The sequence below is a fragment of the Rhinolophus sinicus genome, chromosome 17, assembly GCF_057876585.1.
Source record: "Rhinolophus sinicus isolate RSI-liver-muscle chromosome 17, RSI-T2T, whole genome shotgun sequence".
Classification (NCBI taxonomy): Eukaryota; Metazoa; Chordata; class Mammalia; order Chiroptera; family Rhinolophidae; genus Rhinolophus; species Rhinolophus sinicus.
In genome coordinates, this window is record NC_142517.1 from 142,059,744 (window position 1) to 142,078,550 (window position 18,807).

Genomic DNA, 18,807 nt, shown 5'->3' on the forward strand with positions numbered 1-18,807 from the left:
TTAAAAACTATACTTTCACCTTAATTTTCATGAAAAGAGTCATTCTCTTTTTGTACTTATATTTTACTAATTTACAAAATATTTCATTAAATTACTAAATGATACCAGCAACTATTATTGGGCCAGACAGTTTTGGAAAAAACACCTGATATTGGAAAGCATACGACTCAGGTGATAGAAGCAGAGGTAAACGTTTGTCTGTTTTCAAATGGAAATGCTGTTTTGATTAATTCAGTGATTTGTTTAAGTGGAGGTCAGTTAGTTCTCTGTAGTTCAAATCAGAATATGTTCTTCAAGTAAATACAGGCAAAATCACTGAAAGGTTACTCAATGTCTGACAGATACCATTTTCGGAAACTAATTACATAGGAGTAGAATGGCATTTTTGAGGTACGATACCTGTAGCCTGGCAATGCTTGCGTTAAAACTGCCATGGATGTACGATACCAAAGCTGTTTTTCACTTATGTGCATAGTGATTCACCCTATACCGGGAAGACTGACATGTTTCTCTATTCACGATACTCCCTAATACAAGCTCTCCACTTCAATCTGATCAGGCTCTTCTCTGTCCCCCGGTGTCTTACGTCAGCAAACGTATGAGTATATAAGATTGAGTTGAACAAAGTTGAAGTCATCTTTAGAAAGCCTTTCTTGCTTTTCTAGCTTATGCAGAAATGACAGAATCAAAAGGAGCAGAAGAATATCAAGATCAGAGGAGGTTCTTCAGAGTTTTCCAAATGTTAGACACAAATTTAAATTTTAAAAATATATTAAGTTTTTTAACATTGTAATGAAAATAAACATGTACATTCAAGTCTGTTATACCAATTGTAACACATGAACATACCATGAGACAAAAATAAACTGTGCTGCTAGGTTATATTTTTATGGACTGCTGACTAAAGATTTGCTACCAATTTTTATGTAGATATTTGAACTTTTTATGAGTACGCATTTTTATTTTTAAGTTCTTTGCTGGGCTTTTTAAAAACTTGAGTCCATTATTATATATCCAAGTCAAATTATTTGAGCAAGAACACTGCTGCAGCATATATATGAATATGCTCTATTGAACAAATACAAATAAAGCACAGGAACATCTTCCTGCATGTATCCTTATCACTCCTTAGTAGTTTTGCAATGACAAATTAATGTGATAAAGTGATAGTAAGGAAAGTTTTCTTGCTTAATTTAAGTTTTGGGTAGTTCTTGCCCATATTTTGTATTCATGACTAGACACATGAGTAATGATTAGATATAATCATTCAATTTTGGAAGCAATATTTTTCTTTATTCCTCCTTCAAGCTTCTAGACTATTTTAATTGCAAAGATCTTAATATTGCCAAAGCCAAATTAGCTATTAAAAAAATGTTTCCATTTGCAATAGCTTTTCTAATACAGAGAATTGTCTTGATATTATAAAGCCAAAACAAAGTACAGAAATGAATTTCTTGATGGAGATTTAAAATTGCAACTGTCACTTATGTCCCTAGATTTTATACTTTTTATTAATCAGTGTAGTCCATTATTCTTATTGATGGATTTTGATAAGTAGTACTTTAATTTGGTCTTATAAAATGAATTATTACTGACAAATGTCTTTTTCTGTTTTATATAATGGAGGTTCCATTTAGAGTTTATTAGACAAAAGAGATCTACAACTAAAATAATTTGAAAACGACTGGTCTGGTCCAATCCATTAATTTTACAAGCTGAAAAATTAAACTCAGGTTAAGTGTCTTGCTCAAAGTTGTACAGCTAGAAAATTGCAGATACCAAACTTCCTAACCCATAGTTCATTGTTCTATTATTTGTTACCTCATCTCTGAGTTCCTATAGTACATTTAGTTTATGTGATGCAATGTAGCATTTAGTGACATCGTTTGTATATAAGCACTTATTTATTTATTCAACAAGTAATTTTCTGTCTGACAGGCACTATTCTATGCAATGGAGACATTCCCTGAATCTAGAAATTGTACTAAAAATAAAATCAGAAAGTGATTCTATTCAGTCTCCATCTAATTTTAGTTGAATACACACCTGCAATTAACCTTATGTATCACTGGGTGGTTTTAACATATTATTAACAAGAACTTTTCTATTTATAGTTATATTTTAGGGGGATTAAAAAAGTTATGTAGTATTGAAAGGTAAAAAAAAAAACAAATAAGTCAACTCAAAGCACTCTGTTCCAATACCATGAACCTAGTAATGTGTTTGACAACCACAAACCCAAAGATACAGGAAACAATGATGTGTGTAGATAAAACAAAGTGTGGTGAGTGCTGTTACATAGTATATGTAAACAGCACTGTAGACTGAGAGGAGTGAACAAGTAACTCTTAAGCAGAAGGCTGGAGGGGGCTTCATGGAAAAGTTGACCCTGGAGATGAGTTAAAGAAGAGAAGATTGCTTTAAGAAAGTGGGAGGAAATCTTTCTAAGTCCAGGGAACAACAGTGCATAGGCATAGAGTTGTGAATTGTCCCGGCATTTCCAAGAAAGTTCAATGCAGCAAAATACTATGGTGTCTTAAAGGGAGTAGTGAGTAAGCATTTTTACCCAGCATTAGATGATGGAAGAATGGAAGTAATGAAATGTAAGAACTTCTTATTTTGTACCCTAGGTATTCCAGATGTTTCCACCTATTTCCGTTCCTAAATGTTAAGAACACTGATGGTGTTTTGTACTTCCCTATTTTATGGTAATGAGTGCAGTGCTGAGCTTACAAGGGCTCAGTATATGCTTACTGATTAATTGTGCTCATTGTTCACTCAACATATATTTTTATCCAGCATGTGTAAGGTTCTGTACTTTGTACTATGAGAAATAAAAAAGGTGTTATACAAAGCCAGTCTTCAAGGAGCTATTGAACCCAAAGCAAAAAATAGATTTTTATCTGTTATGATGCACTGATATTTTCGTATACTCACGGAGCTTACATTCTTCTCAGAAGAGACAGACAAATAGGGTAAATAGTAAAATATGTAATATATTAGATAGTGATAAATACTATGGAGAAACAAAATAAAGTAGGAAAGGGGGATATAAATTAGCAGAGAGGAAAAGAGAGGGTAAAGGTATTGAATTTCCCTTGCCTCAGTTTCCTCAACTCTGAAAAAGAAAAAATAATACCACTTTTACAATTATGACAAGGATTAAATGACTACATAATACTGTGTTTCCCCGAAAATAAGCAATTATTTATAAGCCGGACAAACAGCTCTAATGTGTCTTTTGGAGCAAAAATTAATATAAGATCTGGTATTATTTTACTATAATTTATATTAATTTTTGCTCCAAAGGATGCATTACAACTGATTGTCCAGCTAGGTCTTATTTTCGGGGAAACACGGTATGTACAAAGTGCTCAGTGCAGATTCCAGAAGATGGTAAGATAAATGGTAACAAATAGTATTAATATATTTGGCTAAAATAACTTGAGCACAATAGTCATTTTATTTTTATTATTTGTGGACTTTTTTTCATTAAAAAAATATATTTCCAAATATTTTTGAACTCCTCTATACACTATGACTCCCTCATCCGTGTCCTGCCCCTTTTAGCTTCTGCTCCCAATGGACTCACATCTAATATTACTTTCTTATTGAAGTGAATCATCATTCTTTGATAATATTTCTTCTAGAAAACAATATTTGTTTATCTAGATGTCAGGTCATCATTTTCTATTTCAGGCATCAGATCTTTCTGTGGAAAATATTCATTAATGCTTCATGACTTATCATATCTCAAGGTTAAAAGGTCTGACAAAATGAAACCTTTATGCTTGCTTACCAGCTAAAAATGAGTGCTATATTGGAATTGTTATTACCAGACAGAAGTGGAAAATCTTCAATGTTAATCTTTTGGAACTAAGATCATTTGCGTGGATTAGGTGAGGTTTCTGCTCTCCTGCTCACCTTTCTTTGACTATCTAATTTCTATGCATCATTAGATGTATTGTGACCACCCCTTTTCTCTAATCCTTGAAAACTAGACTAGCTCTTTCTTTGTGCTCGTTTAGCACTCCACACTTAGCCCTATCATGGCTGATATCCTTCAGTGTTGTAATTACATACTTACCTGACTGCTCAACTCCCCACCCTCCACCTCCCAGACAGCAAGCTCCTGGAGATGGGGACTGTATTTTTTATTTTGGGGTTTCTACTGTCCGTGCAGTGCCTCACATGTAGTTGCCCAGTAAATCCTTAAAATATTAAATGTAAAGCCTGGAGTGCCTGGAGTATACAGGATTCTAGAAACAGAGTTATTTCACCTTGGTCCCACATCCCTTAGCTGCTCCTGGTCTCTCCTGGCTGCTTTCAGAGGAACAGCAGCGCTCCAGCACGCTGCTACACCCTCACGTACACATTTCTCCTACACATCTCTCTGCTTTGCCCCAAAATCAAAAAAGAAAAGAAAAAGTAGGCTGGCTATCAGGAAAGACCTCAAAGGTGGAGAAGCACCCTGTGGAGTAACTATGGTCCAGGATGTGGTCCTTGCTCTTCTAATTTAAAAAGTTATTTTGCCACTGCTCTCAAGGTTCATCACCTTGAGGGTCTGACACAGACTGTCTGCCTTTACAGGAAATTAATTTATAAGCTAGATGACCTATTTGTTTGTTTGTTTGTTTTCATTGACCGAAATATATGTACCTGGTATCCAAGTTACTAACGTAGTGATATCAAAGCACCTATGAAATCCACCAAGTAATCAGAAGGTTGTTAAGAGACCCTGGAAAGACAACAAAATGAGTTAGACTGTCACAAGGATTTGTTTTCCAGGCTGAGGCAGAGCCTTGTCAGTGTCTCCCTGATGGCCAGGAGGAAATAGAGGATGGGGTAATAAGGAACGTCTCAAGTGCACTTTTGAAAGCCCTTATCTTTTTTTTTTTTTCCTTATTTGCCAAAAGAAAACTATTTTAAATGTGAGAAACTAAAGCAATGGCATTTTATGATTCTTAATAATGTCATGTACAATTTGGTCGCATCATTGTTTGATCCTGACACGCGTTCCTGAGATAATAATAATGTGGCATTGCTGATGATGTTACTAAGGAAAAAAGCAAGATAGAGGATTGAAGATGGGTGAGAATTTTCTGTACCCTCTACCTCCTCTAATTCAAGAATCGCCACAGTCTGTGTCAACTCCGTTTCCTTAAGGAAGTTAGCTGCATGCGTGTGGTTTTAGCGGGCGTACCAGTGCCCTGTACATACTACTGATGCATGAGGAGCCACTAAGAGTTCATCCTCCACTCTTGTGAAGAAACTGTGAAGTGCAAATGAAGTGGTCATTAGAAAAAATAATAATAAGTTGTACCTCTTGTCAAGGGCTAAAGTGAATCCTTCAAGCCTTACCTCAAGGTCCTTTCTGTTCCAGAGGTTGGAAACCCAAGTGCCTACAGAGGCCAGGCTGGTGGGAATGAAGCAGGAAGCCACTTCATTGACCTGGAGAGCCGAGTCCTTTCTGAAGGAGCAGCCACTGCTCTGCTCCAGATAATTGTTACAAGGCAGGAATGTTGACCTAGTGTTACCACATTGTCCAGTTTCTCAGGTAAAGCAGGAAATGAACGTTTTCATGTGAAATATTTTGGTTTAAATATTGTCAACTAATTCACTTTTGTTATTATTCTCAAACTGCATACAAGCCAAACACTTCTCCAGGTGGGATTTGGCCCCATGTCCTGTCCTGTTTGTAACTTGGTCCTATAGTTTGCTTACCTATTGGTTAAACTGAAGAATTTATTTTCTACCAGTTTTGCTTTTCCTCAGTATGTTCTCTAAAATACTCTGCACCTGGTTTGCTGATATTGAAACTCCTTTCCTCTCCAACCTGAGTACTTTTGCCTAAGATTTCTCTGGCTGCTGCTGCATTTTCTCTGCCTCCCTCTGCGGTCCAGTGAGCGATTAAATGCTAAATGTCTCACTGAGACATTTGATAGGACACAAGGAAACAATACAAGGTATTACTACTTAACTCAGTTTGTGACTGATGAGTGAGCTATATAGACCCAGTAAATGATCATTTATTTCGCACAGCTTAGCGATTGTACGCTTTGGGCTCACCTTTCTAGAATCCACACAGAGATGATCGTCCTCGTGTTGCATCTTGGGAGACCTTATCAGACAATTTATTAGACTTTAGTTATCGTTTACATTTAATTACGTTTTCTGGAGACGTTGATCAGACTTAAGTGTTCCTAGATATTGATACAGATTTAGAGACAATGTCTGTGGGTGGGTTTTTTTCACCGGCTAAGGAATCGTCCTATTTTCACTTGCAGAGTAACCTGATTTTCAAGGTTACTGGGGGTACCATTACCTCTCTACAGAACTGATTACTCCAAGTAGAAACTTGACATCCACTGCCAGGTAAATTGAAGAATGCTAAACATTTTTATAGTAAGAGTGTATGAATATTAGTTGTTTCATTATATTGCACAACTGCAAATGGGCATAATTCACAATTGTTTCATTCTTAGTACAGTTTTGGGAAAAAACAATATTGATGTACGTCGTTTTTCAACAATGATTTAACCTATATACAAATACATTGAATACACTTTGAGTAGCCAAAATACCAGCAATGCACAGATAAGATGTGAAAATTATCCCTTAAGCTTGCTTACTGTACTCTTAAATAGATTAATGCAGGCAAGTAATTTTTCTAAATATTCCCTATGAGAAAAAATTACTGTAATATAGAAAAGCAAAAATAGCAAACTATCCTGGTGCCTAATATATAGAAATAAATTATAAACTGTTTTTTCCCTCAGAATTACAGTGAATTTATCATTTAGTTCATAGATGTTCTGTTGTATTACTATACTTTGAAACAGTTCTCTAAATGTTCTATTAAGGATGTGTTTGAGAGCTGGTGATTATTCACTTTTTAGCTGTTAAGAAGGTAAAATGAATACTAATCATTTTCTACATATGCATACAGACCCTCACTTTTCGCTTTCTTGTATTTTTAAAGGCACAGAGGGAAACTTTAACTTGAAGTTAACTGTCTCCGTAGGTTTTGCTTTGCAGTCATGTAGAATAGCAAGGACAGAGAGAAAGCTCAATGATGTGTAGTCATGTATGTGAAGTACTGGATATTGTACGGGGAGATTCCAGGGGGAGCCCCATTTAGACTTGGAAAGCCATATGGTGATTAGGGAAACCAGGAAGGCCTCTCTTAGGAAGTGACATTTAAACTGAGATAAATAGGTGTTGGTTTAGTGAACACAAGAGGGTCGGGATGGGAGGTGGTCATCTAAGAGTGACACCCTGAGGCATTTTAAACCAGTCAAAAGATAGCCTTAATTTTTCTCTCTAGTTTTTAGATCATCAAGGTTAATGCAGTATTCTTTCTGACTCTCCACATATTTTTCTGTACTTAGCTAAAACAAAGAGAAATAATAGCATACTACTAGGCACATAGCTTATAACTGTTTCTAATAAAAAGCTTCCCTGATGCTTTTGAGGATCAGGAAGATAATTAGCTATTCTATAAATGTAACATTTAAATTTTGGGAAATAATATTTTTTTTCTGATTATAGAGCCAATACATTATTATAGAAAATTTTGAGACTACAGAAAAGCAACGAAAAAAATAAAAATCACTCATGTTCTTAATACCCAGATATCCAATCACTGAGAGGATAGTGTTATTCTAGTCTTATATTTACATATATAGTAGCATTTTTGTAAATGAAGATTTATAATTATACATGCAACTCTGGGGTTTTTTTCAGCTGACAGTATCATGGACCTTTCCCAGTGCTATTACATGTTCTATAACATGATTTTAATAGCTACGTCTAAATAATAACAATTTGGATATTTATGATGTTCTAGATACTGATTTAAGACTTTTAACATATTATGTCCCCAGAACAATTCTATAAGACTATAATCTCCATTTTACGAGGAAACGAAGTTTAAAATTTGCCCAAGGTCAAGAGCTATTAAAGAGTAGAGCTACATAGCTTCTCAGTATGGTCTTAAATCAGACCGTATTTTAGACTTTCAGTTCATTTCCAGAATAGTTTTTCGCTATTTGAAATAATACCCATGATTGTATGGGTTGGCAGGGTTGGCTGGGCTGACTTACATGTCTGGGGCCTCAGCAGGACCTGCTAGACCAGCTCCACGTCTCTCTCTTTACCTGGTCTGTCATCCTCACGGTGGCTCGCTCAGCAGCCCATGGGATGATGGCATTACAAAAACCAGGAGTAAAAGATGGAAGCCCTTCGAGCAGTGTCACATCTATCATATTCCATTGGCAAAGCAAATCACAAGGCCAGCCCCAATGCAAGGTGTAGAGTTATAAATTCTACTTCCTGATGGCAGGAGCTACAAAATATGTGTGGCCATTGCAGTTCTGCTATACTCAGCGTTTGGTTATTGGAAGGCTTCTATGTGACGAGAATGTGTGAGTGGCTGAACTTTGGTAGCAAGAAATGGCCTGGTATAAATAATCCTCCAGACCATAGATGCACGTCGACCGGGATGCTTGTTACCTTGACCCTGAGGACTAGCCTGAGTCTCAGGAGCCTGTCCCCATGCCTTCAGAGTTTGTGAAAAAAAATGTAGGCTTTTTACCTGAATGTGATCCCCCTTGTATAGGTTGTAAACTTTTACACTCTTGTGCAATGAAAGGAGAATGTCTGGAACTAGAGAGCGTCAGTGATCAGGGCAGGAAAGTTGTGTGTAAGGTATCCTGATACAACTGTATAAAACAAACATAAATGTGCTGGGGGGAGTTTGGAGTGAGTAAGGAGGGCCTGGCCGAGATTAGGTCTCTTACAAAGACCATATGTGAGAGGTATGTTTTGAAAGAGGTGGCTGCACAGTGAAGATAAGAACCAAATGAAAATAATAACCAGACTGAAAATGGGGCTGATCTATTGGAAGGATTTTTTGTTTGTTTGTTTTTAATGGAAGAAGATATAACTGCAAGATACGTATGCCATAAGTAAAAGTGCATAGCTTGCATAAATAGGTGAAAGGTGAAACATGGGAAGTTAGATGGAGGGGACTGGCCAAATGCTATGAAGGAACTGTCTGAATAAGTGATATATGGGTGAAAGGTAATTGAAAAGGGAAAATGTCATTTAGGACTACTCTAACAAGCATAATTTAATAATGATAGAAAGATTATGAGTATACCCATTTATTACCCAATCAAATGATAATTATGTTGTAGCCACTCAACATTACTCTCTAAAATGCTAATGCTGATGTTGTTTTTTTAATCCAGTAGTATCTGTTATGTGTACGTATTGTTTTGGAATTTAAGTATAGAGGTAGGTTTTATGTGAAACTTGTTCTCAATTGCAGAACATGAGGTGTTCACTCTTGCAAATGTAGGAATGGAGTGGACTTCTTATTTAACTTTAAATATTTCATGAGCTAAGTTTATAATGGTAGTATTAAAACGTATAAATGATGATTTAGATTTATATAACGTATTAAATATTGGTGTTTTGCCTAATTTGCATAGTCTCACCTTGATAAATCAATAATTCATTGGGTATTCATTCTCTGCTACAGTGTATTTAAATAACCCCACTGAGCACAAGATCAATCTGTGATGCCATTATAAACATTTTCATAGAATTTACTCAGATCACATGATTCCAAAGTCGATTCATTATTTTTACCATTAATTAAGTTTGTGCAACGTTATTCAGATAATTTATTATGTTTGATGTTATTCAGGAAGATTTATGAAGAATATCTGCTTACCTATTTTCATGATGTCATATTCTCTGATATTTAGTCTTCATGGTATTTTGTAATGTAACTTTTAAAATCTACATTAATACTGCATGGAGAGTTTATTCTTATGTTGACAACATTGTCAGTAAAGCAGATTGAGAAAAAAGGTCTATTGCGTTAATTTTAATTTTTATACTGTTCCATTTATTTTACTGCTTCCTTTAGTAATTCAATTAAAATGTCTATGTATACCACTTAAATAAAACTCTGATGCACTTTACAAATAAAATATAAAGTTAACATTATTAATTTTCTTAGAAACTCTATTATACTTTTGTACACAAAAATTATCACTCAAAGATTATGAGATCATTCAGGATAAATCTAGAGCAAAAAATCCATTGTATATTTTGTCAAAACACATACTCATTGGCTTCTATTGGCTTCTTTTAAAAACCTTCATTTTAGACATGTGTTGCTAAAACTTTATAAGCCTACATGGTAAAAATCAGAATATAAAGTTATGTTGACTAAAATATGCATAGTATTCAAGAAATATTTAATTATCTACTATAGGCCAGGTGTACTATATCAGAAACTGAGAATATAGGAAGGTCCTAGAGAGACAAGATTCCTACCCTAAGGGAGTTTAAATTCTTGTGAGGAGACATAGTCAATAAACAAATAAATGATAAAAAAAAAATTAGATACTAGAGAGACCAGTGAATTAACAAAGTGAGAGCGAGTACCTGGGGTTTGCAATATAGTCTCTTTGAAGAGGTGACATTTAATTAGAATTCTTTATGGTCAGAAAAAGCCAATGAAAAGAAATAAATCAAGTTACTAAAATTCAATTTACCAAAATCCAGTTCTCATTGACTAATTTGCATATTGTAAGGAAGCAGGAAAATGAAAATATTGGTAGAATTGTGACATATATTGTCCTTAGAACACAAACACACACACACACACACACACACACACCACTTTTTTGAATTTCATTATTATTACCAAAACTGTTTGTAAAATAAATTTAAATTATGTCCTAAGTGTAAGGTTTATTCTTGATCCAGAATATTAGTGAAATGGAGGTATCTTTCATATGACAATATCATTTTTGTTTTAACCAGTGTCTATTGGGTTTAAACCAAACCAAACCTTTATAACCAAGTTTGGTCATAATGGAACCTATAGAAGAGGTGACTGGAAAATATTATAGATATGTAGCTTTTTATGTTAAATTTATAAAAATTGGAAAAGGGGAGAAGCTTGTTTTTATAATACACAGTATAAAAATAAAGCTTAACTAAATCTTGAATGATTGGTCTATATAGAAGATAAAGTTATCAGAATCTTGGAGGCATGAAGAATAGATTTTAATATTTAGCAAAAGAGGGCGTTCATGGGTTTCAAACGTTGAGAAATATGGCATGAAATGCTTTCCTAAAACCACCCTTCTGGCACTGTAAGAAAATTATGAAGGGCCATAAAATTATGCAATTCTATTTTAACAAATAATTCTAAGTGAATTATCAAAATGGCCACAGTTTATGTACAGGAATATTTATCTCAGATTTATTTGTAATGGTGAGAATTTAGGAGAAAATCTATGTAATTAAATAAATTATATACACCTGTCCAAGAAAATTCTAACCAGCAAGTAAAAGCCATATTTTGGAAAAACATAATGCCATAATAAAATGCTCATGACAAAAATAAAGTACCAAGTGGTAATGACTCAATATTTAAAGGAGAAAGACACATTTATACATAGAAAAAAACTGGAATTAGTACAACTACTTTAAAGAGTAATTTGGCAATGCCTGTGAAGTTGAAAATGTGCAGACCCTACAACCAAACATTAATATGATTGATATACCAACAGATGAATATTTAGTTGTATAATCATATGATAAAATGCTGTTCAGATATTAAATATTAATGAATTGGATCAACATATCTGCAGCAGAGATAGATCGATATATCTCAACAGAGAGTTTTCAAAACAATGTTGACTTTTAAAAAGCAAGTTGCAGAATGATACATATGTATAATAGTATTTATGTAAAATTTTAAAACACATATAACAATACCAAATATTATTTACATATATGTATGCATATGAGGAATAAACATGAAAACGTAGCCTGGAAGGATACAGACAAAAATCATGATACTGGTTGCCTTTAGGGTGGAAGGGAGTGGATTAGAACTGAAAAGGGAAATGGGGTGGGAGAAGGGGATAGTATTTAATTTCATCTGTAATGTTTTCTAAGTCTTTAATTTAAAAAATAAGCATAACTGACAAAATGTTTACACTGTCAATTGGATCCATAGTTCATTATTTATTATATGAAACTCTTTTTTTAATCTGTTCTTTTAAGATTTTCTAAAAACAATGATTAAACGAAGGTGCATCCATGTTTGCAGTGGTTATCAATCAACAGTAAGATTGCAGTTCAATTTTTATTTTCATCTTCAAACTACTCTGTATTTTCCAAACTCACAAAATGAACGTTGAGAAAATCAGTGCCACTTGTAAATAAACGATAACTGTATGGGTACTGGACCTCTGCTATGTGAGAGAGTCCTGTGGCCCTTAAAATTGAGCTGCCTCTAGAACGCTGTAGTATCAGCAAAAAAAGGATGATCCTCCCACAGACAAAAGGAAGGAAAGGCCGGCTGCCTGCAAGGTATAGAGATGTGAAACTGGCCATGTCCTGGGAAGGGAATCAGGCTAAGCCGGTGGGTCTTAAATTTGAGCGTGCATCAGAATCCCCCAGAGCACTTGTTAAAAAATAGATTGCCCTCCAGGGTTTCTAATTCGGTAAATCTGGGGTCAGGCCTGTGAATGTGCATTTCTCACAAGTTGCCAGATGTTATTGATGATAACGATGCTTGTCCCAGAAACATGCTCTGAGAACTTCTGGTCTAAGTAAAACCCAGCCATCAGATATTTGTGATTTTCGATAGCTGAAATATGAGGGAGATATTTGACAGGAATCACTCCACTGTTACTATCTGGCAGATCCACAAATTACTTACTGGAGCAAGCCAGCAAGTCTCGGGGAAGTAGGAGTCAATGTAAGAGCAGGCTGACCAAAAAAAAAAAGAAAGAAAGAAAGAAAATAAAAGACATCAAATGGTCCAGAAAACTCAAAAGTAGAGAAAACGAGAAATGGTCCAATCTAATGATCAGAGACCACTGAATAGATTTCTTTAGGAAAAGTGAGGTAATAAAATGATTATGAAAAGGGACTATTAATAAAAATTTAAAAACAGGTTCAGTTGTCAGAGTCTGTTGCTACTTGACAAAACCAGAAGTCGATGGCAGAATATTCGTGTATCTTTCACTAGGACTGGGTACTCCACTTGGCTGGGAACTCCTTGAGAAAGAGGAATTTACCCTTCCTTGCTAATTCTCTGTCCCTCCCTCTTTCCTTTCTGTTCTTCTACACTGAGCAGCTCTTTAGTGCCAAACATTACACTGGGCTTTTGATAAAGTGGTGTCTTACCATCATTATAATACAGCACATGGCATACATAGTACCTAGTACATAGTAGCTGCTCAGTAACTGTTGAGTGAAATACGAATAAACACATACATGATCAGCCGCGGTCAAGGTTAAAGTGCAGTGAATGGGAGGCAGAAATGGGACTTTATGCCTGCAAATGGGTCATTGCTGTGAGAAGCATAGACACAGTGCAGTGGGGCCAGTAATGCAAATTACCAGCTTGAGACACCGTTGTGAGTATTAGTACTTGGCACTCTTCTTTATACCCCATATTTTTCCCAGTAAATTGTTGCTGCTTTTCCCATTGCCTGGCAATGTTTCCCACACCCATACCCACGGTTCCCCGACTTTCAGCTAAATGAGTATAAGAGGTCAGACAATTAAGTTCGCGAACTCATCCTACAAAAAGTACTACACACCTCATTGCTGAATATCACTATGGTCACCTTCGAAGGGAAGCTATGCACTGACGCCAGCACCTAGTCCACCCTTCAAAGCAATTTTGGAACTCTTTTTCTGGAATGGCGATCAGAGCTGTTGTCATATTACCCTTGATGTCCTGAATGTCATCAAAATGTCTTCCTTTCAATATTTCCTTTATCTTAGGGTAAAGAAATAAGTCATTGGGGGCCAGATCAGGTGAGTAGAGAGGGTGTTCCCATACAGTTAGTTGTTTACTGGCTAAAACTTCCCCCACAGACAGTGCTCTGTGAGCTGGTGCATTGTCGTGATGCAGGAGCCATAAATAGTTGGCAAAAAGTTCAGGTCCTCTAACTGTTTCACGCAGCTTTTCAGCACTTCCAAATAGTAAACTTGGTTAACTCTTTGTCCAGTTGGTACAAATTCATAATGAATAATCCCTCTGATACCAAAAAACGGTTAGCAACATCGTTGCAACAAGTTCACAAACTCAATTGTCAGACCTGGTAGGCTTCATTCCAACACCTTTAATCTGTGTCAGAGCCAAGCGCACAAATAAGATGTGTGCCTGAGTACATGACGCCCTTTACTAGAAGGCATTCGCCTGCTTTCCCAATGAAGAGATCCAAAAAGGGCTTGGAGTTAATTTAAGTATGTAGAGGTTTAGGAATGTAGATTAAGTAGTTATATATCTATTTACACCGTTTAATTTGTTGATTGTTATATATGCATATTTAAACATTATTTAAAATATTAACTTTTTATTTGAATTTTTTGAAACAGTTTTAGTACTTCCATACGAATCTTAAGTCATTTAACAGTTTTCGAGAGCATATGACCTTCACTTGATTAAGTTATTTGAGATGTAAATTATTATGATTCTGTGGATGATGCTGTTACTGGAAATTTTTTCACAAACTATAAGTCCCACTCGTATAACATTAGAACAATTTTTTATTCATCTTCATGAGTAATTACCCAGAAGGTAATCACACACTGTATATTAAATTGATTATAAAAAGGCTTGTTTACCACAATAAATAACGCCAGCAACTGTGACATAACATTTTCTGCAAGGATTACATACTAAATCTTTTTTTAAATGTATGTGCCATCTTTTTTTATTTAACAGTTCCATTAAGATGACCTCTTATAAGCATTCCACACTAGCATTGACTGCTGCTGTTTCAAGCCAATATGTCCTCCCCGAACAGTACTTTGTGACCCAATAAAGGAATGAAGGGCGTACCCCGTAATAGAAGAGAGCTTGTAAATCTTAATTATAAAGTAATTCCCACCATATTCAAGAACAGTGGGGGCAAATCGTCGCTGTATTTGGAAATGAACTATAAGTTATTTTCGTTTTAATTTTTTCTTTAAAAAAACAACAAACTTTTTCTTCTTTAGACCAATATGGTAATTAGAAAAGTAAATCATAGGGGTATGTAGAATTAAGAAGTAACTAAATGTGATTGGGTTAACACATAACTTTCCAACTGTCAGGTCATAAGAGGTTTTGATAGATACATTTTTATTGTGAGTCAGAAGGAAGGTGTGTGTGTGTGTGTGTGTGTGTGTGTGTGTGTGTGTGTGTGTGTGTGATGCTATAGTTATGGGTCTATCTCTAATAATTAGAAAGTTGCATGTGGTGAAGAGCAAGCTAATTGATTTAACTGGAGTAAGTGGGTCAAGTTAGAAGGAAACAAGTTGAATTTGTCACATGATTTTGATGGCAGAAGACATCAAAATGGTTTGGTACACTTAGCAGTTTATTCAGTTTTTAAAAGTGTGCAGGTTCCCAGTTTTTCAACATAAATATGCAGTTTACATATTTACATATGTTTCAGGATACATTATTGGAATTTTGAAGACATGAAAACATCAGATGAACCAACCTGCAACATCTTGGATTCTGATTGGAAGATGAAGAGAAAGTTTAAAGAATGTGGCCTATAAAGGCGGGTAGTACCTGGAAATATTAACCGACTCACACTGTAAAAATGAGACCGGTTTCTAAACAATAGAGATTATTTTAGTCCAACATCAAGGTTCAAGACAAAATGTTGAACTAAAAACTTTACTCTCCTCCCCTACCCTACTTCAGACAGGTACCAGCATTGGTGAATATGATTTTCCTTAGTCATAAGCACTCCTTTTTACCTATGTAGACCATCCTTAAGAATTAAATATTCATTATTTAATGTAGATTATAATGGGAAACTGATTTTTTCCACAATGGCAGATTTCAAGGACTTGGTTCCCAACTGAGCTGAAGCTTCCCAATGCATTTTGTACAGTCTGGGAACCACTGCGCTGCACTGGCCATTTTTGAAGGCCATCATGCCCTGTAATATAAGGATATCATCTTATTGCTGATATCTTTGGAGAGTCCCAAGCAGACACAGAAAATGAATGGAGGCAAGGAGTGTGACGGAGGGAACAAGGATGGAGGCCTTCCAGCGATACAGGTTCCTGTGGGTTGGCAGCGCCGCGTGGATCACAATGGAGTACTATATGTCAGGTGAGCCCTGATTATTACCTGTGCTACCTCCAAGTTCGCAGTCCCAAAATTAACGAGGTCGAGTCTGTTCCTCTGAGGGAGCAAAATATGACTGACACCACCTCACATAAATTTGAATAAATGATCTTTGTGCTAGAAATATTCAAGTGTTTTTTATTCTGTACTATTTTGCAATGTAAATTGCCTTAGGTTATAAGAGAATTTTTATGCATTACTTGTGTTTAGATAAGGTGTCATCCTGCTATCTCTGTAACAAGGATAAAGAAAAATATGAAGATTTGTAAAAGAAACACATAGGCATCATTACCACATTCACAGGAAAATGTAAAATCCTGGAAATAGACCCAGTGTCTCCTCACACTGCTATTCTCTCCTTCATAGTGCTTCACTTGGCTTTTCTGATGTAAGGTTGAGTGTTTTTATCACTACGCAGTTTTAATTATTAGACTGCTTAATGCCTAATATTAAGTAAAAATAATTTACCTACTTTTTCCTTTGCAGTTTTTAATCTTTTCCCTGAATGTAATAGTAAAAGAGAAAGTCATGGTGGAGATGGCGCTTCATCTCACACATAAAAAACATACAAATAAAATGGAAATACCTGCTCTTTTAAATTTGTATGGCATGTATTCCGTGTAGAACAAGCTGAGGGGAATAACAACTGTTGGCAAGAAGTTTCAGTCTTATTACTAAGTAATTGACATCTAAGTTCCTCAGTTTGTGGTTTATCAGTAAGTATTTAAAAAATTAGGATGCCATAAATCTTTCTTTGTGATGTAATAAACTATTATAAATAGGCTTAGAACTTTTTTAAAAGATACCACATTGCATCATTACATTAGTGCTATTACTTTCAGTGTGGTTTCTTCATATCTCTGCTCAATGGAATTCTCCATTTGTGCAAAGATGTACTTGTATGAATGAAGTATTTTCCATTATATGAACACAAATGATTTCATGCCATAACAACTCAAGAGTCAGTTCAGATTCTATCCTGGGTTTGTTTCATGTAAGGTGTTTCTTGAGGTAAACTTAATTACCAGTTGAAACTCTTTTGCACATTCGTTTTTTGTTTCTGTAATATTAAAGATGTGCTCTATATTAATGGGAGTGAAGGGATAAGAAAGCAGGGAATGTGGAGTTATCCCCCGGTAGATAAGATGTGCACGTGGGGTACCTTTTTCAAAGTATTCCTACCCTGTTTCCCTGAAAATAAGACCTAGCTGGACAATCAACTCTAATGGTCTTTTGGAACAAAAAATAATATAAGACCTGGTATTATATTATATTATATCATATCATATCATATTATATTGTAATGCTATATTATACTATACCCGGTCTTATATAAGACCAGGTCTTATATTAATTTTTGCTCCAAAAGAAGTATGAGAGCCAATTGTCCAGCTAGGTCTTATTTTCAGGGAAACACGGTATTGCCAATGCTGTTAAATGCCAGAATTACTTTGTCATTAACATAATATACCAAGATATCAGTGTTATTGTCCGTATTTATGATTGCTCTAGTCTGTAAGGAGCAAATGTACATTCAGCTTAGAGCAAATGACTCTAAAATCTTGGTCATTTATTTTTTTTTTTTACTTCGTCTTTCTCTCTATGAAAGATAAATCAGGTTTTCAGACTGCTGAAAATTAAGTTAAACCAAGTCAAGTCTGGGCATCTGTCAGTTATCTTGTTCATGATTTTCCAAGTCTAGGTAGACTTGACTCCCTATGAGTGTGAGTTCTCCAAATCCGAGTCCATACACTACGAATTATTTTGGAAACTAACTTTGCCAGATAAGAAAAAAAACCGTCAAATAAATTAAGCCTGCATGGGTTTGATTGGTTTGTACATAACTAGTTAAATCACTACTTGAACATATATAGGAGGCGAGCCCTCCTTGCACAGCTCTCTTCTCAGTGTGCAGTTTGCCGGTAATTTAAGGGTAGTCTCCAGGTGCCTCCTGCCTCGGGGAGGCCTTGAGGCTGCACATTAAATTTCCCACCTGCTTCCAATCTTCTTAGCTTTGTGCCATAAGACTTGTAACTATCTTTTACATTAATTATTACTCCCAAAAGTTAATTAAGAGGTACAACTAAAGGAATGAACCCGACTGACTGACTGAGAAGAACTACTTTTAAAGTGTCTAGAGTAGAGTACTAATAGAAATCAGAAATTTTTGTCTTCGGGTTTAATTTTACAATTAAACTCCTCTAGGACTCAGTCTGTATACTTTCTTTAACTGTAAAATGTTAGACAGTTTTTCACAGTGAATTCTTCACATGATAACTATTTGGTAATTTTGTTTCATTTAAATTAGCAGACCCGAAAAACATCTGGCTCCTGCCACTAGGGTGGAACTGAAGTCTATATAATATGGAAATTATTAGTCTTTACTTATCGTCTGAAAAAATTTGTTAGCATAAATAAATGAGTGAGTGTGTTGACAAAGTTGAAGATTTTAATTGAGATTTTCTACAAGCATAAATCACTGATATGGTCATCCATAAATAAAATATGAACTGCCAATTCATAGAACCATTTTAAAGCTGGTTTGTTTATAGATGCAAAACTACCTGTGTTTTTATAGGAGCAGAATAGTCTACCCCTATTGTAATGCTTTGTATATGAAA

At 35.3% G+C, this 18,807-nt stretch overlaps 1 protein-coding gene across 15 annotated transcripts in view; it reads left to right on the top strand.

Annotated features, from left to right (window-relative positions):
- Positions 1-18,807, top strand: part of MBD5 (methyl-CpG binding domain protein 5) — a 386,293-nt gene that overhangs the window by 312,746 nt on the left and 54,740 nt on the right. For 10 of the 15 annotated variants that reach the window (XM_074335923.2, XM_074335952.2, XM_074335956.2 and 7 more), the window contains 2 exons: positions 5,384-5,557; positions 15,498-16,171. In XM_074335923.2, coding sequence (XP_074192024.1) covers positions 16,059-16,171 — 113 coding nt within the window. In that variant the 5' untranslated portion in view covers positions 5,384-5,557; positions 15,498-16,058. Of the gene's footprint in view, positions 1-5,383; positions 5,558-6,287; positions 6,376-15,497; positions 16,172-18,807 lie in introns of all 15 variants that reach the window. The other 5 variants (XM_074335937.2, XM_074335941.2, XM_074335960.2 and 2 more) reach the window with 5 other exon arrangements.